The following is a 23734-nucleotide window of genomic DNA, read 5'->3' as shown; positions in this document are numbered from 1 at the left end:
GACCAGTCGTCGCCCACTTCATCCCACCCATCATGGCCACCCTTCCTGTCGACGCTATAAAGCCGCTCGCAGACAAGCATCCCAAGCCGCCCAACGTGCTCTTCCAGTACGGCACCGCCGGGTTCAGGACCTTGTATGCTTGCGGCTCCAACGGTCTAAATGCTCGCGCTAAATCAATTCTCTCCAGGGGAGATGCTTTGGACCCTGTGATGTTCCGAGTCGGAGTACTTGCTGCCCTCAGGAGCAAGCGGTTAGATGGCAAGACGATCGGAGTGATGGTCACTGCGTCCCACAATCCCGAACCGGTGCGAGATTTCGTGCTGTGATCTGCGCCCGTCTCATTAAGACCATCCTAGGACAACGGTGTGAAGCTTGTTGATCCTCGTGGAGAGATGCTTGAGGTGTTATGGGAAAACCATGCTACCACGCTCGCCAATGCTGCTTCAACAGAAGACTTCATTGCTGCTGTCCAGACGCTGGTCACCAACTCTAGGATCGACTTGTCTAAGCCTGCGCGTGTCGTTTATGCCAGAGATACCCGGCCTTCCGGGCCCGCACTTGTGGCTTCTCTTGAAGACGGTCTCAAGGCTATGGGCGCTGAAACTCGAAACGCGGGCGTAACCACCACGCCCGTCCTCCACTATCTGGTCAAGGCGATCAACACCAAGGGCACGAAGGACTCTTATGGCGATGACTCAGAAGAGGGATATTTGGAGAAGTTGAGTTCGGCTTTCAAGAAGCTTGTAGTATGTGTTGCGTTCCTATCCTCAGGGTGGAGCTCACAGTCGTCACAGGCCGGCAAATCGACAGCTTCTCCTCTTATTGTCGATTGTGCCAACGGCGTCGGCGCTATTGTCGGAAAAAAGCTTGCCGAGGCACTTGGCAGTAGCCTTCCGTTGAATCTCCAGAACACCGCCATCGATACTGTTGGAGCTCTCAATAACGCATGCGGTGCCGACTTCGTCAAGACTTCTCAGAAACTCCCTCCTTCTTTAGCGTCAGTCCTCAAACGGGGCGAAAGGGGTTGCAGTCTGGATGGTGACGCCGATCGACTCATTTACTACTACATGGACGAACGTGAACAGTTCCACATGCTGGATGGAGACAAGATTGCAGCCCTTGTGGCCGCGTTTATTGTCGATCTCACGAAATCCGCAGGACTCGAAGAGGTCGTCCAAGTAGGCATCGTTCAAACGGCGTATGCCAATGGTGGCTCGACAAAGTACCTATCTGAAGTATGCTTTTCCTCCGTCTAATGAGGAACGATACATAACTGATTCATCACCAGCGTCTCCCAGTGAAATGTGTTTCTACAGGCGTGAAGCATCTTCACCATGCCGCAGAACGGTACGATGTTGGCGTTTACTTCGAGGCCAATGGGCACGGCACCGTTATCTTCTCTCCGGAGACTCTGGAGAAGCTCGCCACCCATCAGCCCTCCACTCCCGCTCAGTCCACTGCGCTCAACCACCTCATCAACTTGACCAAGGTTATCAACCAAACGGTTGGTGATGCGCTTTCGGATATGCTTCTGGTCGAGATCGTCTTGGCGCACAAGTCGTACAGTGGCGTCGAGTGGGATGCGCTCTACATGGATCTTCCCAACCGCCTTGTCAAGGTCGTTGTCGCCGATCGCCACATTTTCAAGACTGAAGATGCGGAGCGCCGTCTCGTCAGCCCCCCGGGTCTCCAGGCTCGAATTGACGAGTTGGTTCGACGCTACGCCGGCGGGCGGTCGTTTGTCCGTCCGAGCGGCACGGAGGATGTCGTTCGCGTCTACGCCGAAGCCACCATCCGGAGCCAAGCCGACGGTAGGTGTCTAGCGTCCATAGGTCCGATTTAGAGTGCTGATCCGGACACACCGGTGATTCAGAGCTCGCGTTCCGAGTTGCAGGATTGGTTTACGACGAGACCGGCGGTGATCCTGCGAGACGTCCAGCAGAGTTCTTGTGAGCGGGCTTGTGAGACGGCCGCAGGTCGCGGACGGTTGTGAAAGAAGTACCCACCTGTATTGTATTTCTGAAATGTCAAGGAGGTCACTGGACTGGCGATCTGTTGGTGCGCGAGACGCGAAATGCACGATTGGCTATTTGTCAAGTTTGACACACCGGAACAGCCTCGGGGTTTGCCGGGCTATGCCTAGAGCCCACCTTTACGCTGCCCGCCCCCATAAATGAGCCATGATGTCGCCATGCTGCACCTCCTGCCAGTCACTCTCCGCATCCAGTCTAGGCGCACTTTTATCGCTTTACATTCTTCGAGCAACCCTTGAAAGCCTTCTGTGACTCGATTATGTGCCGTTTCGTGATCTATAAGGGCACTGAGCCCGTCCAGCTTTCTCATCTGCTCACTCGTCCATGCCACTCTATCATCAACCAATCATTTGACTCGAGATTACGTCTGGATCACCGGAGACCCATCAACGGAGACGGATTCGGTGTTGGTGAGCCATGTTTTGCATCTTGTATAGCCCAGAGAGGTGCCTACTGGTCAATAGGGTGGTACGACCCGGTGTACGATGAAGAGCTTGGTAGCCAGCCATGCATTTTCACTTCCGTGACCCCGGTGCGTCTCATCATCTTGTTATGCACTGGATAGCCTATGTATAAGGTGCTCTAGGCCTGGAACAACGTCAACCTTCTCCGCTTGGCTGAGAAGACGAAATCTCCACTGGTCTTGTGAGCACTGACTTTTAGTTCTATGATGCCAGCGGCGTTAACTTCGGGCCATACACAGTGCGCATGTACGTGCCACAACGGCGGGAACGCTGAGTCTGGACAACTGCCATCCATGGTCTTTTGGGAAGCTCATGGTAAGTGATACTGTATTCTTCTTGCGTGATGTGTTGACTGGACGCGGTGTGTTGACTGGCTACAGTTTATGCATAACGGTGGTATCGCTGAATTCCACAGGATCAAACGAAAGCTACAGAACAGTCTATCCGACGAGCTTTTCAACATGGTGACGGGTAACACTGGTAAGAGTGTTCTCGGACCGTTGAAGGTTCCTATTAATCTGTTTAGACTCCCAGTGGTCATTCGCACTACTATTGTCAAAGGTAAGTCGCTCCACTTTGCGTGGTGTATTGTTCGACCTTTTCCCGTCAGCTGCCCGATCCAAATGCCAAAGGTTTCACGCCCTCTATCCTTCAACGCGCCATGTTAGAGACGATTGCACACATCAACGCGTTGCTTGAGGAGGCGAATATCACCGAGGTACGCTGCATTCGCCACCTGCAGCGAGATACCATCAGCCTTATCCAAACCCTCGCACTCAGCCGAGCCTCATGAATTTCTGTGTGACCGATGGAGAAACTGTTGTCGCTACGCGCTATATCTCGTCTCGGACAGATGAAGCGGCTTCCTTGGTGGGTACTCCTGGTCCAACAGCGTCATCCCAGTCTAAATTCCTGTTTTCAGTGGTTCTCATCGGGCAGCACGTTTAGTGAATACGCAGAAGGAGGTCACTATAAAATGTCGAAGACGGACAAACGGGAGAATATCATTCTCGTAAGCCTGGTGTACTTGTCCCCGCATGCTGCTCCTGAACTTTCGTCAGATCGCTAGCGAACCGCTCACGTTCGAGAAAGGTTGGTCGACTAATTTCCTCCATATTGGCCGCAGCTGAACTGACGGAATACTGTCTGTAGCTGACTGGATGGAAATCCGAACGAATCACATGGTTGTGATCACTCCCAAGATGAATCTGCTCCAAATTCCCATTATCGACAAGTTTTACACGCCTCCCTCGGATCCGAAGTCGCCCACAAGAGATTCTGAGTTCGCGGCTACCAAGGGATTTTTGATTCCGAGACGGGAAAGCCACCCTCGCTCTCCCGCCTCATCCCTTCAGAATGGCTCACATTAGTATCGGTGCCTGTAGGCGGGAGGAATAGAGGGCAATACGTTATAACATGTGTGCTAGATACGTCCAGTTTGGATTGTTATACAGTCATTTTCTCATCGGAGGTGCAGTTCGACGTTGAGTGTGCGCAAGAGCGTCGAAGTGGGTGTGCGGGTGTATAGTTACTGTTTAACGCGTTGCACGTGTTTACAGCGAGGCAGCTACTGGCACTCTCCAGTGTCGGCGCTGGTCGTATTCACCACCAGCTCTCCTGTATCGCCCATCGGCGATACCGGACAGCTATGGCTCCTTGGTTCCTCTGGCACGCCCTTTCGAGCACTGCCAGGTAAGCGTAGACTGCATTCTGCTTCGCTGTTCACCCAAGCTGAAGTACGGTCCGCAAAGGCTTTCAACTGTCACTCAAATCCTCATCTTCCTCCCCCTCACGCTCTCCACACTGTCCAAATCGGCATTCCTACTCCTCTCGCTGCTGCTTTTTGTTCACGCTCTCATCCATGGAACGCTTGCACTTCTTTGGGGGTCGCCCGCTCTGAGCATCTTGCAAGTCCCGATGCACCCCTTTCTCCTTCTCGTCTGTTTCAACGCGTTCTCTGAGAGTGTCCACCCGTGGATAACAACTACAGCATCCTGGTGGGGCACAATTCTGCAATGGTCAAGCCCAGGTTTCATTGTCATGGAAGGCGTGTCAAGTCTGCTTGTGGCACAACGTCTGGGACAAGTTGGGAAGGAGCTCGTCGATGAAGGAGAGGTCTACCAATTCGGTCTACTAGTCGGCGCGGCAGCTGCATATGTTGCTTCGGCTTGGTGGATAGTTGTGGTGAGTTTTCAACTTCGGGGTCTGGTCGCGTGCGCCTGATTTACATAATGCGACAGTCTTATCCTGCCACGGCCGATTCCCCGCTCTCTTCAACCCTCCTCGGCGTCGCAATGACAACCCTATGCTTTCTCATCTTCATAGGATTTGCCCTTCGACGAACGAACGTGATCGAAACCAGTTGCATGGCTCTCATTGTCGCTTACAATGTGTGGTTGTGTGGTGTAGATGATGCGCTGGTGCTCGATCCTACGCTCTCTTAGTACGCCTTATGTCTGTTTATATATGCGGATCTGACCTGCCTTTCTTCTGCAGCTCGCCACTAATATCAAACATCCTTCCTCATCTCCAAACTCTGATGAACTTCCTGTCGAATACAGTCCCCAAACCGGTACTCTTCGCACTCGTGTACCGGCTTGTCGTTCTGCACTTCGCCTCGCGCATTCTCCCCAACATTGGCGCAGACACCTGGGAAGATGAAAGTGGTGTTGACGATGGCTGGGAGGGTCGACCGGTACGTCCTTTTTCACGACCTCCCATGCAAGTACATGCTGAGGGTAGACCTCTCCCTAGACGTCGAGGTTAACGAGGCTGTTGCTCACCTATAGACAGGCAATCTTTGTGACGGTGTACTCTCATCTTCTCAGTGAGTAGGCTGTTAAGACTGCTGCCATTTCCTGAACTCCTTGTAGTGCTCGATCATTCATCGCAAGTCTGGTGGAGATGGATGAATATCTTTTTCACCCTCGCCCTCTGGTCAGTGGAGCTTCTAGTGAGCAACGAAGATGATGGGACGAAGACATGGAAGGTGGATTGAACTCGGGTATTTCTTGCACGCGACGTTCTGCACAAGGTTGTCATACAATACGTGATTGATAGCTACTGCTAACTGTGAACCCACTTCAGACCCAAGCCTATTCGCTCCTCCCGCCCCAATCAATGACCCGAATTTGCCTTCCACTCGGCCTCCTCATCCGGTTGTCCCTCGTAGAATTCCCGCTTCCAGATCTGCGCCCTCCGCTTCACATCCTCCAAGATTTGCTCGCAAGCCATAAATGCTTCTTTGCGGTGTGGAGAGGAGACCGCGATGACTATGGATGGCTCGCCTACGGGGACGGTGCCCAGACGGTGGTAGAGGGCGGTGCGGATGACCGCGTGCATCTGCCCGTCTACGGACGGTGTCTGATGCTCCGAGCGTGTGTATGCCTGGTGGGCGTTGTGGACTATGTCAGCCATTGTCTTGATGGCAAGCCTGCTGTACGCTTGATACTCTAGTTGAGTAACTACGCTGCCTGGCTGGACATGAATACAGCGATCAAGATTCGAGCGATGTCGCCATGCCTTTGAATGAGTTGCGTGTGGTTCCGATAAAAACTGCAGTTGCTCCTGCGCCGTCATCCGCAACGGACTGGATGATGTCTTGTGTATCCAGGGCAGAGTAGGTCAACACACAGGTCCCGTCTGGTGTGTCTGACCGTGCTTCGATGGATGCCGAAGGCGTGGCTTGTGACGTAGACATACAGGCTTCCGATGGTTGGCTGAGACTCGGTAGGCACAGGCTAATGGGGTCGGCTCTTGAGGCCTGAGGAGGAGCTGGCGGAAGAGGCGTCGTGCGTGCTGAGGCCGGCGTGCTCGAGGCTGATCGAGTGCGGCCCGGGCTCGCCGACGGTGGCCTCATAGACCGGGCGCGGAGCCCAGAGGGATAGTCTCCCCTAGGCAGACCTTCCACATACAAAGGTCTGCTAGCGTTCGCGCCCGAAAACCCGTAGCTCTGCGGAGTTTGAAAATCCATCGTCCTGATGCGGAAGGCCCTTCTAAAACAGGCAGGCGTTACTGGATTTGGGAGGGTGCACATGATGTGCCTTGTCAGGTGTCTGTTCGAGTGCGCGCGCGCGCGCGAGAGAGCTGAGATCGGACGGCGCGCGTCCTGCAGGCCCTCCACTCGCTCCTCCACCACCGCGTCCGACGCGTTTCCTCTCCTCGCGATGTCTTCATGGCATGTGCGCTGGGATTCCACACCCAATGGCTCGTCATTCCGGCCCTACTCGCCTCCCAATGCCAGTCCGGTTCCACCCTCTTCTCCAACTACTCCGCTACACACAGTCTCCTCCCATATCGCTCTCGCCCCGGCTACTTCTCGGTACATTCAAGGCTCGGAGCCAGGGAGTGTGGTGCCTCAGTACGGCGTCGGATTTGTGCAACAGCAGTCACCGAGAACCCCAGGTACGTCTGTATTAGCTCTAGGCGGACTGGCCAGATTCCGACCAATCCGTTTCTCAGTTCGCAAACGCGCGCGCACGCGCAGCATCGCATCGCAATCCGGGCGAGAGCTAGGATCAAACAAGAAAACACGCAAGGAGAATTTACCCCCCACTCAATCGGCTACACACCCTACGGCTGTCCCAGCGTCTTCGATCTTGCCCGACTCTCGCTCTCATTTCCTGCCCACGTATCCACCTCCACCTCTCCCCCCTTCCACGACTTCCCCCCCGGATTTCAAGGCTCTGAAGGAGGGTTCGCATCAGGCGAAGATAAGTCATGTTCTTCACAGTATCTATGAGGATGCGGACTGGACTTTGGGCGAGTTCTTGTATCATACATTTCTGTCTGGGGACAATGTACATCGTGAGCAGAGCCATGCCCAGAGAGTGTCGAGATTTCTGAAGGGGCAGGATCGTGTCTACACCCCTGGTTCTATATTGGATCTATGGATGCGGCACCCTGATGGTGCACTGCGGCGTCCTGATGGTACACTGGACAAAGAGAGGACTGAATGGGCACGAGTGAAAGATACCCTTCCGGAGGATCGCAAAACGGCTGCCTCAGTTCGCGTCGCCCTCACACGTTTCTCTGCAGAGCTTGTCCGAAAGCACCTCATAGGAGAGGCTGAGCGGGCCGTCCAACCTGAAAATGGCTTGCACGCTACACGGAAGGTCCGAAGGAACGGTCCCACCGGCCAGAAGACTGCCGTTGAATGGGCCGATATCGGCGCAACCACACTCTCCTTGGCCTCCGACATCATCCAATATCATCAACTCTTGCTCTGGGATCTTCTGAGCTCCGTTGCGACGCGCGAGAAGGACTCCGAGAACCAAGATGGGCACGAGGTGGGCACGCCGCACCGAGCCGCACGCAAACAGCGCCCCGTTGAACAGGTGAGCAAACTTTATCTACGTCTCTCTCCCTCAGCATTTCTCAACAAGTTCGTGCAGGTTGTCACCAACGTCATCATCAACCTCGACTTCTCGCGATCGAGCCACGCCAACTTGGTGCCTATCTCCCGCACCCTCCACCTCTTCGCACTCAGCACTCCCTACGACGCATACCCCTACCTGTCCCGCATCGGCATGACCACGGCGTACTCTACCGGCTTACACGTCCTGAACACGTTGGCGGACACTGAATCCCATGCCGTGCGCGAGCTGGGAGCGCAAGTAGGCACCCCCATCTGCATCATAATGGACAACGTACAACACTATCTCAAGCAGCGTGACGCTTGCGTCGGGCGCGCGAACGGCATCGTCATCGGCATTGCCGCCACGTTCGTGGAGAACCCGCACATCTCGTTGTCTGCGCTTGACTTCGACGACAAGCAGACTCGCTTGGCGACCAACCTCCGCGCGTCTCTCACTGTCACGCAGCTCTTGAAGTTCATCGACCAGCCCCACCAGGAGACCGTTGGTGTCCTTTCCCTGTTGCGCACCCTCGTGGAATACATCCCGGAGCTGAACAAGTACAGCACCAACGTGACAACATGCTATCGCACCCAGGCCGCGAAGATTCCCCTCAACCCGGCCGGATACCGTGTCCATCCACTCGGCTCCAGTGCGAAGAACGAGAACATCACGACAGAGTTGAAAGATGCTTTGCTCGACTTCCTCGGTCAGGTGGGCCAAGATTACGCACACTCCAACCGCCGGCTCACCCTGTGCATTGGTGACGGGCTCACATACGAACGTATCTTGCAAGTGAAGGATTACCTGCGCTTCCATGACGACCCTTTTCCAGAGCCTTGCGGTGGTTGAGCCTGTTCTCGCCCCGTGGCACACCGCTTGGGCAGACCTCAGCCGCATCTTCAGCACTCACTGGGGTAGTCTCGTGACCAAGGATCCATCCAAGCTCGGGTTCAGCGCCGCGAAGCTCCATCGACGCGCACCTTCAAACCTCAAGAAACCTGATTTCAACCAGGGCTTTGAGATCCTGGAGACGACTCACGACGCACACATTCTGGACTGCTTCCGGTGAGTCATGTCCGACCCGAAAACCAGGATGATCAGGCCAGCAAGGCTGAGTCCTGACACCCGCATTTAGGGTTTACTACTGTACGGACAATATCTTCAAGTATTTCGCCGACCTGAAAGCATCCCAAGCTTCGAAGACTTGAAGCGCGATGCTGAGCAGGTGTATCATATGTTCTGCACACACCTGGCTGGAGAACGAGCCGTCGAGCCTCGTGCTGATGATGTCAGTCTCGTGGCGACACTATCCAGCTCAGCCCACTCCCCCACAACGATACCCCAATCATTGTCCACAGACTCCCATTCTTCGTCTGCTGCCACCACATCTGTTCCCATACGTGGAGAAGCCCTCGATGACGCTCCCATAGCGTCCGCGCTCATCGACTCGTCCGGCACGCAGCTATTAGCGCCCACCGTGGCGCTGCGCGCTTCAGATCAGCCCGCGGATCCATCGTCTTTCGAGCCGCCTACCTCTATTGAAACAAGCCCCCGTCATCGGCACAGTCTTCCCAAGTGGGAAAGCACTCAAAATGCGGTCCCGAAGGCTGTTTCTGTGTCCCTTTGGGTACCTCCTGGCTGCGGTGCCATCCGACAAGCCCCGCTACGACACTGCCACCTAGCACTGCGACTGGTGCTGTTGCCGATGTTCCTCAGATGACGCCAGAGTCTCCAGTGGCTGCTCAGAAGACGACCAGGGCTAGAAAGAAGGCCAAGAAGGCGTTGGTCCCCTTCCTTGGGGATCGTGTCCTCGCCGACTCCATCAACTTCCTACGCGAGGGCATAGTGCTGCGCGAGATGATATATGCCATCGCTGAAGGCGACGTGGGTCGCATATATGAGGCGATGAAGGTCTGTATCACTATCATGAATAGTTGTGAGACACACTAACCTTCAACTCGAACCAGGTTATGTTGTTCACATTCGCCGGATCTCCTGGTAGCCGATACCCCAACTATCTCCTCACCTTCATCACTGCTCTCGAGCTCGAGTCAAGCATCGATCTACGTCACAGTATCCTCGCAAGCCTCGTCGTCAACTTGAAGGGCCAGCCTGGCAAGTTCACTGCTGCCGACCTTGTTGAAGAGTACTTCAACCGCCTCCTTCAGGCAATTGCGGAGCGCAAAGGCGCTGAGTACAACACCAAGTTCATGCGTCACACTGTGTCACGAAACCTCTATCATCTCTCGCGTCTATGCAACGATATGAACGAGAGTGTCGGGCTTGCCATGCGCTCTGGTCGACACACCGCCCCACGCCGCCTTGCCGACATCCGCATTCTCACGGACGAGTTTCGGCGTCAGCAGCTTCACCTCCGGCGCCCTGGTCGCACATTCACACCTGACGACGAGAACCAGAACGTTAAGCCTAGCAACTTTCGAAGTGGTGTCATCAAACTGCGTACGAAGAAGCTGAAACAGTGGATCCACAGCTCGAACTCATCCCGAGGAGCCACCACCACCTCGACTGCACCCGTGAGCTCGGCAGTTTGCGATGATGAGTCCGACGACTCAGATGAGGATCTCCCAGCCACTGCAGAAGAGCTCATTCAGTCGCTCGACAATGGGATTCCTACGTGGGAGCTTCAAGACGGCAAGCTTGTTCATGACGAGATTAACATCGACGACGAGGCTGTGCGCATGCTGGAAGGCACCGACGACCCGACTTTGGTGGATGATGGTTTAGTTAATGTGGCAAGTAACGGGGAGGCGAGTTGTGCAGATGACATGTAAGCTACTGACGGGTACGGTAGAAAACCAGCTTGTTGCCCGGTTCTGTGATGCGCACATGCCAGCTCTGGTTAGGTTGCGACTCTCCCGACACGTTGCTTGAACCCTCGGTGGCCGTGATTGTAGCAGCCTCAGCGGCAGCCTTGGAAGCTTTGTTCTGCTCCCGAGTCTGTCGGGATTTCTCTGCTTTCTCCGCTGCCTTCTTTGCTGCAACTTGACGGAACTCCTCTTGCAGTTGTTGGACGTTAACTAGAAGCTTCTCATAGCGATTATTTGTTGGTAGCTCGTGAATTCCGGGTGCGATCTGGCGGAGAGAGTTCTCATCACAGATGTCCCAGATGTTGTCAAGGATGTTGTCAAGTGCGTCATCTGGGAAGAGCTCTTCCTCGGGAAAGAAATCTTCAAGATATTCATCTGCAGCCAATCTGAATGCTCTCCGAACAGCACGAAGCTTGGCACGACCGCTCTCCTTCATGTCTTGTGTGATGTATGGCCGTTCTGGTGTGCCCTTCTGAGTGCATGCCGCTATTGTAGCCAGGGATGTCGCTCATATTTCTGACACTGTAGCCCAGGGATACCACTCGGGTGGGCTCATATGAGCGGGCGCTCTGTAGCCCAGATTCCCACTCATATGACGGCACAGCCACACTTATAAGCCCACTCTATGCCACATTTTTGTAGCACCTTCACTACTGTTGCTGCTTTGTAGCTACTGCGTTGATATGAGTTTGTAGTTTGCCTTGCCACTCATATGAGCATTTGGCCTGCGTTGCCGCTCATATGAGCCTGTCGCCGGTGTTGTCGCTCATATGAGCCCGTCGCCAGTGTTGCCACTCATATGAGCCCGTCGCTGATGTTGTCACTCATATGGGCCCGTCGCTGATGTTGTCACTCATATGAGCCCGTCGCCGGTGGGCCATTCATATGAGCCCGTCGCCTACGTTGCCGCTCATATGAGTCTGTCGCCTGCGTTCCCTCTCATATGGGGACGGTGCTCATGCTGTATATCATCTCGATGGCTGCTCCGTTTATATAAATGTATGTACCAAGTGTTGCCGCTCATATGAGCATGTGGCCTCCGTTGCCGCTTATCTGAGTCCATCGCCGGTGTCGTCGCTCATATGAGCCCATCAAAGGCGGGGCCATTGGCATGAGCCTGTTGCCGGCATGCTCATTCATATCAGGAGGCCGCTCTTGGTGTGGAATGTCTAGATACATATAAAAGCATGTTCCCTGTGCAACCGCTCGTATATACATGCCCCTCCGCTGCCACTCGTGTTAGCAAAAATCGCCATTCTTAAAGTTTAACACCGGTCGTGCATGGGGGATTCAAGGACCAAAGAGATTTCCGGCATGATGTTTTGGGTATTGAATGATCCGTGCAGGCCACATTCCTTGGGCCATCTGTCACTAGGGCGATGGGGCAAAGACCCCGGGGAACACGTCGGCGTGCTTCTTCAGACCGCACGTGGGACGGGCGTGGCAGAAATGTATATAGGCTTTGGTCCGCCGTCTGCCCATTTCCTTATCGCATCTTTCCAACCCTCTCTGCTCCCCTTTTCGTTGCCAACAAATATGTCCGAAACTTCCGACTACATCCCATATGCTCCGATGCTCCCCGTAGCTGTCCCAAACGACGTTCCTCTTGGAGCCAATATTCTCTTCGCAAAGCAGGTACGTCACCCACAGAGCAGGGATGAAGCACCTCCTTGCTGTATTTTCTTATTGAAACCACAGTGCGACCACTGCCTCTCTCGGAGCGTAGATTGCAAATACTCACGCTCGATGGAAAGCACCAGGACCCCCACTCGCTGTGATGGCTGCTGGATCAACGGACGTACATGCACGTACAACCTGCTCAGTGCCTATGGCGGCTTGACCAGTATGTGCACACGTTCAATGGGCTCCGTCTTCCATCATAACCTGGGATTGATAGTCGAAGACGACATGCCCTTATCCGCGCTTGCATACATGGACAAGAACGGCTTCCGCATCAATCCAAGGCTGCAAGGCCGTGATCTTATCTTAGCAGAAGGCGCCGTTCGATACTTTCTGGAGAAAAGCTCTGCACGGAGCTACTCAGTGTTGACGTGGCCCTGTGAGGTTTACAAGCCTATCTTTGGGAATGACGAAGAGTGGCCCGTGCTCGAACAGTACAAGTTTCCCAAAAGAACCGCTATGAACGCCTTGTCGGTGGCAATGCTCGGCTATAATCTCGAACACAGGTGCCGTCCGCCAATCATGCCCTGGGTTGTGGAAACATGCGGCACCGGCGTGTGCCTTCCCATTGCACCCTTCCGTCATTTAGATTATCTACGCCCTCGGGTCAGCCCTCTCTGGCAACATGAGGGGCCCATTGAAATCTCATGGCTCCAGCATGACAATACCCGCTTCCAACAAGCTGGGTCACCGGGTTGGCATCCATCATCTCGTTCGCCAACTCCACCGCCGGCATACCCTCAATTTGAGAGGACGCAAGTCGAGGCTCGTGGAGAGACTGACGAAGAAAACGTTGGCAACATTTGGTCGAGAGGCTCTGCCTCCCCGTCCGCCTCCTCCTCCCAGCTCAACCTCTCCACCGCCACGGGCATCAACGTTGCAATTGACGGGAATTTCGTTCTAGGCCCTCGTCGGCTATCTTCTCGTCCGCTCTCAGAACATGTCTTCCACTATACCCCCCAGAGCAGCGCCCATATGGACGAAAACGTGCCAGCAACTGACGATGAAGGCGCCGCCCCACCAGAGGCAAATAACCATCAGTTATACATCGACATCGGCGGTGTGGAGCGGCAGCTCAACCAGGCGGAGATTCGCCAGATCTCCGTCCACCGCAGCAGGTACTTGCATGCAAGAACGGAGCTGCTGCAGGGCTCCCAGAACCCATGCTGGCAGCTGTTCGAGATGGGCAGGTGTGCCATGGATGAGGAATTGGTGACTAATCTCCCCTTTGGACTAGTGGACCTAGCAGACGGTTCCGCAAATGTAGATATTCAAAACGTAGACGGCCTACGGGACGGGATGGATGTCGAAGGCATGATGCTGGTGGGTTGGCGTTGCTGGGACCTTGCTGCACGAGCAGAAACACCGCCCAGAGGAGGCTTCAGTGAACTGTCCCCCGAATACGGTTACATATGACGTATTGCAGCAGCCAGTTCCGCTTTCCACGTATCATTCATGTAAATGTGTCCACTTGCCATGAACACTGTTCTAAACTTTCATAAAGCGATGGATTTGCAGCCATGCTATTCTTTATATGCACCCGATCGCGTTCTGTTTTATTACAGAGAAACCTGTGTATACGTTGGCGGCTTCAAAATATAACTGCCTTACTGGCTGGGGCTCTGTTTGCCCGCCTGCAGGTGGCCACTCAACTCCGAGCGCCCGTCTGCAGGTGGCCACTCAACTCCGAGCGCCCGCCTGCAGCTGGCCACCCAACGTTCCCAGTGAGGACCGCTCCCCTCTAGAGACGTTTACATATGATGCAGAACGTCGTGGGACGTCTCCAGATGATACGCTCCTCTCCGGCGCCGGAAACTACGTTAGAATCTGTTGGGCAGTATCTCCTGTCGGCGCGTGTCCACGCCAACACAGAATAACTCGCTTTGTGTCTCATTACACAATGTTTCTTTCTGTCACTGGCTCTGCAGCTGTACATATCTCTGGAGCTTTGCTCTCATAACGTGAACTACAGAATGGTCCGAGCCTCCAATGACGTCGCGACTTTCTGGCGCCTCGCGCAACGCGCGGCTTGCCACCACCTCCACCTCTCCCACTCCCACTCGTCTATTTCATCCACCGCAATCTAAGAGTACAGCTGTCTACGCCCTTCTATTTGACGTGTGCAACGCGGACTCCGTCTTGGAGACATGCAATAGAGTGCGTGGCACCCCACCCTGGTCGTCTTAGAATGAGCACTGGTATGTTTTCTGTCATTAAAAATGCAAGCTGGGTGGCCGACGGTGCGCATATACCCACTATTCGTTGACGGATGCTACCTCTCACTCCTTTCTGTTCTTTGCGATCATCCACGGTGCATAGTTTCCTCTCCTTCAAATCGCACGCAACAACAGCGGTCGCCACTGTGAAGAAGCCCGTGCCCACGCTCAAGGCGAACGGGGCAGAGGTCGTCCTCTCCACTACCTTGACCACTGGTAGGTCACGTCCCTCTGTCTGTACGGCGTATATCCCTGTCGCTAACGGATTATTTATATGTATGTGTGGATGCCATTCAACGACGCACTCCCCATGCCATCAACACCGTCCTCCTCAGTTCGTTCTTCTCACCTCCCGCACCGCCCCCTCCCCTTCCACCAAGTCCGGCCACTCATGCTAGCCACGCGACGTCCACGGCGGCCTCGACCGACCCGCAGCACTCGTGCTTTGCCTGGGTGACTTCCCCACGCAAGGAGCGCGGCCTCGGCCTGGACCATAAGCTCCCATTCATTGCGGACCACAGCATGTCCATCCCGTGCGCGGTGCGCGGCGCTACTACGGCTTTCTCATCGAGGACGAGGGCATCGCCGTCCAGCGGCGTCTGCATGCTCTTCATTGTCGACCCCAAGGGCATTCTCAGGTGCGTCCGCAGCACGGCGGCATAGGAGAGGGGATCGTAGCTCATCCTGACTCCTGATCTTGTATTCTGGCCACTCACGATCAACGACCTCCCCTCTGCAACAAAATTGCTCTTAGTGAGAGCAAGGACATTACGGGGCGTCACAGATGTATCCTCTGTGCGTTGCCTCGTTGTTTTCGCCGATCAATCTCACCCATCGGGAAAACAGCCGGGTATAAAGGCGCGGGACACATACCGCTTCGGAAGACTGCATACGCAGTGGCTAAGCGCGGGTGTGGGCAAATGACTGACACGCCCGATGGCGAAGAGCACGCGGGTGCGCAGGTAGTGAGCTCGTGGGCCATGAGCCGCGAGCGTCGCGGTGCAGGGGGGCGCAAGGCGCGAGGCGCGAGAGGGGCGCGGACGACGGGGCCCAAGGCGCGATGCAAGGCGATGGCGACAGACGGAGCGAGGGCGGGTGGAACGGGCCAATCGTCGTGTGGAGCTTCCCATATCTAGTACCAAACGTATAATCAGATATATTTGAACAGATACAGACGGATGGAGACACATTTAATACGTCCACATCTGAGACGACGTTCCTAGACGGATTTACGATACATCCTCCGACCGTCCAGGACGTCTAGATACGTCTACATATGTGAGTGGCGCGGGGACGTATCTCGACGTATCTAGACGGGAGGGACCCTCACTGGGATTCAACTCCGAGCGCCCGCCTGCAGGTGGCCACTCAACTCCGAGCGCCCGTCTGCAGGTGGCCACTCAACTCCGAGCGCCCGTCTGCAGGTGGCCACTCAACTCCGAGCGCCGGCCTACGGTCCCTCCACACATGCAGGGTGCCGGAGCCACATGTTCTTCTTGTATCCTATCTGTGTGTAGATATTTATTCGTCTCAGGCGGAGTCTACGGATGGACGTGGGTACGGGGATGAGCATACAGTAAGCAACGGAGACGTGTGGTATTGGCTCAAAACCCATGTATGTAAGTTAGCTAAGCCTGTGCCTTTTCGCGGTGGATGGTTCATCTTCGTGAATGGCTAGCTGCCGAAAGGCCGCCATCCCAGCCATCACGGAGGAAGGTTTGTTCGGGGCCGTCGTGATTCGCCGAAAAGCTGCCATGCCCGCCATGGGCGCGGTTTGGGCCGAACCAGATGCCGTCTGCGAGACACGGCGCAACGCCGCCATTCCACCATGGACGAAGGGACTTCGTGACGCCGCAGGATTGCTGGGGAACTGCCGTAATGCCGCCATTGCCTTTGCAACCGGGCGATGTGGATCAGAAGCAGCCGTAGACGGCCGGAAAACCGCCGTCCCATTGGTCGCTGCGGGAGGATCTTCGATATGAAGTTCGAGCTTAGGCTGCACCTTGCCATGGCCGTCTTTCGAATCGGACTTCGCTTTGCTGTCCGATGATGCCGGTATGTCCTCCTGCTCCGGAGGAGGCTTCACATCTTCTTGGACAGACGTTTTCACCTTCGTCGCGTCGGGCCGCTGCGAATAACGCCTTGTCAGAATGTTCAAATGGGATGAGGCGCATCCTTCGATATTAAACGCTTACAGGAACACTTCCGGGCGTGGCCGGGGCACGTTTCGGATTAAAAAAGCCGGCTTTGCCGAATGAATGTTGAGTCTTTGTCCGTGCCAGACCGCCTCGCTGAAACATGGGGATGGCATGAGTGGCGGTAACAGATGCACAAAACGAAGACTAACCATATGCCAACATTTTACGCAGCCATCCATAACCTCCATTCGGATTGACAATGCCCGCTCCGGTGTCCACATATCATGGTCGACGTACAACATACGTTGCATAGTGTTGAATGTAATCGGCCCACAGGATACGCCGTCGAATTGCCGTGGTGTTGCGATCGATGTCTTGTCATGGACCCAAGGCTGTATGCCTTCCGGTTGCGAGAGATACCTGTCGATTGCTGCCACAAGAGTATGCACCCCACGGAATACGCGCGGGTCCGGGTCGTCGGGGCTGCGGAGAGAATCTACGATGACGAACGTTCTTGCGTCAAGGTCGACGCGGACGGTTACCCAGTGGCGGATCTGTGGAATATGCCAGGGAATGATGATTTGGCCGTTTGCAGAGTTTCCAAGCTTGCGCAATGTTGTTCGTAGGACACGTTGTGAGGCGTCCTCCTGGGTGACGAATGGCACGAAGCCGGTATGGGCGACGACTACCGCCCGGCTTTCACGTTCGAGAGAAGCATTCCAGACATCGGCGCAGTCGTTCAGGGAGTCGTCATTGATCAGGGTGTCTCCTAGAATGCGCTGGCACCGGGCTAACAGATCGGAGTTCATGGCGGCGACCTCGCCCCAGTTCACCCGAGCGTATCGTCGAAGCTCCCGTCTTTGCGACTGCGGTGCGTTGCTTTCGCAAAACCTGATGCCTTTGATCCAGACGTCACGAGCATTCCACACCTCAGACATGGCCCTCCAAGCCGTCGCTGCCCATGCGGGAAACCGGACGTCTGGGGCGGCGGGGTGGATAAGCGAGGGAAGGCATTGGTCGACGAGCAACAGCTTGGATTCAACGGGTATGGTGTAGTGGCGATGGTCGAGCTCCCATATGAAAGCTGGGTAGGTGCTCGGATCAGTGGGGGGAAGATGCGAGGTCTGCACTGCACCGGTGCTGCTGGGAAGAGCAGGCGGAGGTGGATGGGTCGGATTGTACTCGAGCAGCTCGGCTACCCGGATGTCCTCGGGTGCGAGCAGCATCTCTTTGACCGCAGATGGGATCGCCGCTGCGTTGCACTTTGACCACGTCGTCGACTGGAGATCTTCCGGGACCCAACGAAACGGGTCCAAACGAGCGGAGAGCGTGTCTATAATGAACAGTTCAGCGGACAATGTATATCGCAATGAATGTAAGGTACCTATGAATTGGTGCGACATCTGTTTGAAGAGAGGAAGAGCTGGGTTGCCACCTCACAGCGGTGAGCCTCGGGCGCTGTGGAGGATGGCTGTATACCCGGGCGTGACACCGACGCGTCGCTTGTTCGGGCGCTACACGCGGGCATGTGAACGGACATGCAGGCGAATTCGCACCGCGTGCCACATCCATACCGGCCGCCCTCTGCTTCCCTCTCCTCCTTGAATGCCTGTTTCGCCTTGCATCCCTCAGATCCACCCTACCATTCGCAATGTCTGAACACGTCTCTACATCCTCTTCTACACCCTTGCCCAAAGATGTGGAGGCCGAGCTTCGCCGGCACGCGACCGCGATCCAACACGCCCTGCACCACCCCCCGCCCAAGGACACCACTCCGAAGGATATACTCCAGCGTTGGGAGCAGGGCTTCAAGCGCGCAGTCTATGCCATCAGTGAGCTCTATCCAAAGCATCATGCGCAGATCCCCGCCCTTCCAAAGCTCGTATTGGGAGCGCTTTATGAATACGACTATGCGGAATATGCTGCGGAGAACGGTATAAATTACGTTCCCTCACCTTGGAATGTGAAGCCATGCGGGAGGGAGGATCCCCGTGAGGGAGGGTTTCCTTTCAGCTATCCAATCGTTGGTGATGACGACTGGAAGGTCGGATTCGTTCCGATGAAGCAACTACAAGATAGCTGGGTATTTGAGTGTGAGTCACGTTTATCCGCCCAGCCTATCTTTACCCTAAAAGCGTCATTAGGGAGGTCGACAAAACGGACCGAAGGTACGTCGTGCACCGGGATCCATAGCATTTGATAACAAATTTGATCAGATAACGGGGGCGTTGGCTCCTCGTTGACCGGTTCTCTGGACGACGGTGACGATGTGCCGCCCCCACCCGTTCACAAAAAGTCGAAGATGGATCCGCAGGCGAAAGGCAAAGCCGCGGCAGAATCACCCGAAGGAGACGGCAAGTCCGTAGCCATATCCTATCGCGCCTCTTTCTGATGCTGTCATTGCAGCCGGTGCCCCAAAAAAGGAGGATATGAAGCGGGGACGCGCCGCTGTGCGTCATGATCAGGCGAAGGAGCCTGGGCGCTCCCAACGTTTGGATTATGTTTCGCCCCCGCCCCACAGTAAGCCATTGACGAAACAGCAAGTTCTTTGCTAACAGGTGATTCGCCGACAGACGTGAAGGGAAAACGGCGTGCTGCCAAATCCAAGCAGAGGCAATCACCTTCTGTCGAAAGCGAAGGTTCGTGAGCGTTTCTCCGAATGGGTAAGCAGCTGACAGACGTTGCGTAGATCCCTCGGAGCCTCCAAGCCCACCGCCGAATCCGCGCGGTCCTAACAAGCGATTCGTGCGCAAGCCCTCGCAGTCGCTGGGCACGGCATCTCGTGCGACGTCGCAGTCCAAATCCAGGGCAACATCTCGAGCGACCTCTCAGGCGTCGTCTCGCGCGTCGTCTCGCGCTACGTCTCGCGCTACGTCTCGCGCTACGTCTCGCGCCTCCTCTCGCACTCCCTCTCGTGCTTCCTCCCGTGCGCAGCAGTCTGGCCGTGCTGGGAAAAAGAGGGCGCCGCGCAACAGGAAGAAGCCGACGGCTCCGTTCGTGCACCACGAGAGATACTTTCCCCCGCCAGTCCCTGTCAGCCAATTCAAGACGTACTACCCACTGGCGACGCTCCCCCTTGTAAGTTTTATTTGCACCATGCTCCTTCCAGCTCCTTGCGTATCGACCACATTGCTTTGCAGAACATGCGGTGTAGCCCCTGCAAAGAGCATGGTACGCCTTGCCAATTTTGGCCTTTGAGCGGTATAGCGTGTATTTGCTGCCAGGATCGGCGCGTCGCATGTGACGTCGTTCCAGACATTGCGGCCGGCAGCGCAAAGTCTGTGCTCGCAAAACACCGTTTGCTTCGCGTCGGGATGATGGCGGCGAATCCGAACGTCTTCCCCGAAACGATGCTGTATTCGAAGATGTGGCGCCGCGCACGCAAAGACGACGTCCCGACGTGGACAAGGTATTTGTGCGAGATTTGGAGGACTGCTGGGTCCCACAGACACACGGAGGCCCAAACGCGTACCAAACCAGACACCTTAGCATTCCGGGACAACGGCTTAGTCCCGTACCCTGTGGGGCCTGTCGCGCTAGATGATGAGGACGCTACTCCCGTGAGTGAGCTCTCGTGTTGCGCTTCTTCGGCACTGACGCCATCGCAGGATGATCCCGAGTGGGAACCGAACGATAACAAGAAGCCGAGGGGTCGCCTATTCGCGGATGCCAATGATGGGCAGGGCCTTTGTGAGTTCGGATGAGGACGGCCGTCGACTACGAGTTAACAATGGCCGTTTCAGTTGAAACAGAGGAGGACTGGCTGGCAGCGGTGGTAAAAGGCATGATCCACGCTGTGCAAAACGCAGACGTTGGCGACTGACATCATGTTTTTGCAGCGTCGGTGCTTACGGGCGACGATACGCATGGCGACCACGCCGTGGAGAAGGAGCCTCCACGAAAGCGGGCGAGAATTCGTAGCCCGGCTGCAGAGACGGATGACGACGACGCAGGAAAGGGCCCGTTGCCAGGTCCTTCCGTCGCTGGCTTCAACATTCCGCCTCAGGTCCCAGGTATGTCCAAAGAATGCTGTTCCGACATGGTGTTTATCTTATGCAGGACGCGACTTCTTCCGCATTCCAGAATCGACGCTACCGACCATCGACGGGCATAAGCGGTGGCAAGGCAGGGCAGCGTCGCGGCCCGCAACGATGGCTGACATCAACGACCTTCGCACAGAGCTGGCCGCGACTAGCGCGTCACTGGAGGAAATGCGTCAGCAGAACCAGCGGCTTCGAGAAGACGTCGATGCACTACGCGTGCGTGTTCTCCAACTGGAGCAAGTCAACCAGGCTTTCTTGGCAGCGTCGCCTTTCGTGTTCGATGCGGACATTGGTGTCCATGATCTGCCCGCGTCGACCCCGCATTACATGGCAAACTTCGACGCCACTGAGTCTCCTCCGCCGACGTCCACCTCCACGTTCCTCCCTCCACCGACGCGCGCCGTCACGCCTTCTCCCCCGCCCACGTTTATCGCTACGCCGCCCCCGCCCACTACACCCACGATCACGCTTGGCGAGATGGAAAACGCTACGACGTCGTCCGCGGTCTCTGCGGGCCCAACGTCGTCCCGTCCGCGCTCTATGGAGGCCTTGACATCTGCGCCGATTGTCGAAGATATCGGCTTGGCCGGCTCGCCGTCGCCCGCATTTCCCCTTCCCAGGTTGCAAGCACATCTCCCCCAGCTTCCATCGTACGCGTCATCATCATCGGATGAGGAAATGGCGGATGCAAAGTCCAGCCCAATCGAAGAACCACCACGGCCCGTCTCGCAGCAAGAGACCGAGCGTGTCTCAGACACTCGTTCCCCGGGGTTCGTTGGAGAGCACGAAGGCACGGCGTCTACTGCGCCGGAGGAAGGCTCCGCATTGGGGCTCGCTGGGCTCAAGGTCGAACCGGCGTCGCCTACAACGTCGTCCACACCACTTCCCGAAAGTGGAGACATGTTGGAATCGCCCTGCGATCAACCTGCCGGGCCTCGCCTGCCACCATGGCGGATCTTTGATGAGCAAGGCGCGCCAGCGGCGTATCTGCTGGCACTCTCGCCTGACCATGCAGCCTTGGAGGCACTCGATGAACGGAACATGGACATCCCAATGGACGACGCATGAGGCCATTCTGTAGTGTATGAACCTTGTAATACGTCGATGACATGTGGAATAAGCATCTTTCATTGTACAGCCGCAGTACCATGGGCAACCACGACGCCTGTGCATTACCTAAATGTACATATGCCACGGGTGCCAGAGTGGCGAGCATGTCCACGTCGAGGAGGCGTCAATGCTTCGGCGGAGGATGCTGCTGTGGAGGTCGGGCTGCTTTGGTCAGGGCTTAAATGAGACAGCAACGGCGGGGCAATGGACGGGCACGGAAACACGGACGGCTGGTAAGACTCACGGGCTCTGGGAAGGCGCGGATGCCACCTGCAGGCGAACCCTCGGAGTTCAGTGTCCACCTGCAGGCGGGCGCTCGGAGTTGAGTGGCCACCTGCAGACGTGCGCTCGGAGTTGAACAGCCACCTGCAGGCGGGCGCTCGGAGTTGAGTGGCCACCTGCAGGCGGGCGCTCGGAGTTGAGTGGCCACCTGCAGACGGGCGCTCGGAGTTGAACAGCCACCTGCAGACGGGCGCTCGGAGTTGAGTGGCCACCTGCATGGTGCAACGTTGCCACAACGTGCGGCGTCAATATCAGCCATATAAACAATGACGCGTCTGGACAAATCTTCCATTGCCCCGCACGCCTTCTGAAATGGGGGATGTCTTTCTAAGACAAGCTCATCGGCTCCTGCCCATCTTTGTACGCGCCCGCCTGGACCACTGGAGCAAGTCTCTCACTCGCCCCTACATTCCCGAAATGTGCAATGAAGGCGACGATATAGATCTGCATGATGGCTGCCGTCAGGCTGCTGATGTGATCACCAACGCCATCCGGAATGCCAGTACGTGTCCACACATTTTAAGTCTTTCTGTTGCCCATATCGTAGCAGTTCGGGCACCGGTCAAATTGGAGGCGTTTGCAAAGACTGTACCCCGATCCCATGGTTGCCCAACTTGGGAAGAGATTTCAGCCCGCCAACGCGACTTCCCTGTGCCAATGGTCACTGACTCTGGCATTCCCGCGGCGCAGCAGAACCCAGCGGTGGTTGAAGACGAAGACGAACGTGTCTTGGCATGGGTCCTCCCCGGGCTTCTCACGAAGAGCCTCCAGGTACGTGTGTTTTATTTCGCGTAGGCAGTAAATTCTAACGGCGTGCAGGCGGAGCTTAATGCTGCCAATCAGAAAATAACGCACCTTTTTCAACCGCCCAGCGATGACAAATTGAATTGGCGTGTTCACACAACACATTTTCGGCAGTGCAAGAACAATGGTGCTGGAATTTGCGACATTGGGCCATGCAAGATACCACCATTTACGAAGCACGATGTACGCCCCCTGTGTTTGAAGAGCTGGTCATATGTTGACTGTCGCATAGCTGTCGAATGTACGCGCCAGCGCAAACTGGCAAAGGCCTGAGATATCCCAATGGGCGCACGATATCGGGCGCGCGGGGGCGCTGCTAGACGCAGTTCTGAGGTTGGTACATCCCGAACAGTGGAGCGTGCTCCGAGCACATCTGCACCACCATCTCAGAACGCAAGAATCTTGGCCAGTCACTGGGATTGCATTGCAAATCATCCACGATCGCATAACCCCATACCACGTTGATATCAACAGCTTCACAGCGATGTTCGATTTGCTGGTAACGTTGGGATCGTATGGTAATGATGGATATCTCAGCCTTCGTGGCCTTGGCTGTTCTTTCCGTTACTGCCCCGGCACAGTCGTCCTTCTCCTTGCAAATCTCATAGAGCATGGAGTTCCACAGGTGGCTGGATGCCGCACTGTTATGTCGTGGTACAATAGAAGAGAAATGATAAAACTCTGGGCAGAGGGCGGGCTGCCTGCTTTTGATGTAGCCATGGTGCCCAGATTAGATGATGTGCTGAATATACTAGCTATGTAGATGAATAGCTACATTC

General features: G+C 55.7%; 8 protein-coding genes across 8 annotated transcripts; 6 read left to right on the top strand and 2 right to left on the bottom strand.

Moving 5' to 3' along the window:
* Positions 1-32: 32 nt before the first annotated feature.
* BXZ73DRAFT_39834 (phosphoacetylglucosamine mutase) lies at positions 33-1953 on the top strand (the record flags this gene model as incomplete). The annotated part of the gene is made up of 6 exons (XM_048018458.1): positions 33-133; positions 188-305; positions 357-746; positions 795-1235; positions 1289-1811; positions 1874-1953. The coding sequence occupies 6 exons, from the start codon at positions 33-35 to the stop codon at positions 1951-1953; spliced, it is 1653 nt and encodes a 550-aa protein (XP_047882676.1).
* A 339-nt stretch (positions 1954-2292) lies between these two features.
* BXZ73DRAFT_39619 (N-terminal nucleophile aminohydrolase) lies at positions 2293-3867 on the top strand (the record flags this gene model as incomplete). Its single annotated transcript, XM_048018417.1, has 11 exons — positions 2293-2443; positions 2498-2565; positions 2620-2678; positions 2737-2812; positions 2878-2977; positions 3024-3058; positions 3108-3215; positions 3278-3367; positions 3420-3509; positions 3559-3589; positions 3650-3867. The coding sequence occupies 11 exons, from the start codon at positions 2293-2295 to the stop codon at positions 3865-3867; spliced, it is 1026 nt and encodes a 341-aa protein (XP_047882675.1).
* Positions 3868-4145: 278 nt separating this feature from the next.
* BXZ73DRAFT_87235 (uncharacterized protein) lies at positions 4146-5495 on the top strand (the record flags this gene model as incomplete). Its single annotated transcript, XM_048024483.1, has 6 exons — positions 4146-4189; positions 4249-4681; positions 4738-4940; positions 4994-5192; positions 5252-5324; positions 5371-5495. The coding sequence occupies 6 exons, from the start codon at positions 4146-4148 to the stop codon at positions 5493-5495; spliced, it is 1077 nt and encodes a 358-aa protein (XP_047882674.1).
* Positions 5496-5614: 119 nt separating this feature from the next.
* Positions 5615-6197, bottom strand: BXZ73DRAFT_87234 (molybdenum cofactor synthesis 2; the record flags this gene model as incomplete). The annotated part of the gene is made up of 2 exons (XM_048024482.1): positions 5615-5970; positions 6020-6197. The coding sequence occupies 2 exons, from the start codon at positions 6195-6197 to the stop codon at positions 5615-5617; spliced, it is 534 nt and encodes a 177-aa protein (XP_047882673.1).
* A 503-nt stretch (positions 6198-6700) lies between these two features.
* Positions 6701-10646, top strand: BXZ73DRAFT_87256 (uncharacterized protein; the record flags this gene model as incomplete). The annotated part of the gene is made up of 13 exons (XM_048024492.1): positions 6701-6739; positions 7039-7127; positions 7230-7417; positions 7469-7785; positions 7891-8145; positions 8167-8424; positions 8449-8503; positions 8531-8646; positions 8687-8919; positions 9040-9331; positions 9571-9765; positions 9822-10239; positions 10366-10646. The coding sequence occupies 13 exons, from the start codon at positions 6701-6703 to the stop codon at positions 10644-10646; spliced, it is 2736 nt and encodes a 911-aa protein (XP_047882672.1).
* A 1572-nt stretch (positions 10647-12218) lies between these two features.
* Positions 12219-13778, top strand: BXZ73DRAFT_73862 (uncharacterized protein; the record flags this gene model as incomplete). Its single annotated transcript, XM_048021952.1, has 3 exons — positions 12219-12317; positions 12381-12525; positions 12580-13778. 3 exons carry the CDS (start codon positions 12219-12221, stop codon positions 13776-13778), a joined length of 1443 nt encoding a protein of 480 aa, XP_047882671.1.
* A 2424-nt stretch (positions 13779-16202) lies between these two features.
* On the bottom strand, positions 16203-17942 carry BXZ73DRAFT_73861 (uncharacterized protein; the record flags this gene model as incomplete). The annotated part of the gene is made up of 3 exons (XM_048021951.1): positions 16203-16706; positions 16774-16869; positions 16926-17942. The coding sequence occupies 3 exons, from the start codon at positions 17940-17942 to the stop codon at positions 16203-16205; spliced, it is 1617 nt and encodes a 538-aa protein (XP_047882670.1).
* A 425-nt stretch (positions 17943-18367) lies between these two features.
* Positions 18368-21827, top strand: BXZ73DRAFT_73860 (uncharacterized protein; the record flags this gene model as incomplete). The annotated part of the gene is made up of 12 exons (XM_048021950.1): positions 18368-18809; positions 18861-18884; positions 18933-19074; positions 19123-19166; positions 19275-19355; positions 19513-19794; positions 19871-19887; positions 19941-20125; positions 20165-20276; positions 20325-20406; positions 20556-20729; positions 20776-21827. 12 exons carry the CDS (start codon positions 18368-18370, stop codon positions 21825-21827), a joined length of 2637 nt encoding a protein of 878 aa, XP_047882669.1.
* Between the last annotated feature and the right edge of the window lie 1907 nt (positions 21828-23734).

Source organism: Epithele typhae, assembly GCF_022376455.1.
Source record: "Epithele typhae strain CBS 203.58 chromosome Unknown BXZ73scaffold_3, whole genome shotgun sequence".
NCBI classification, from domain to species: domain Eukaryota; kingdom Fungi; phylum Basidiomycota; class Agaricomycetes; order Polyporales; family Epitheliaceae; genus Epithele; species Epithele typhae.
The sequence above is the reverse complement of the archived record's forward strand: the minus strand, read 5'-3'. Positions and strand labels throughout refer to the sequence as shown.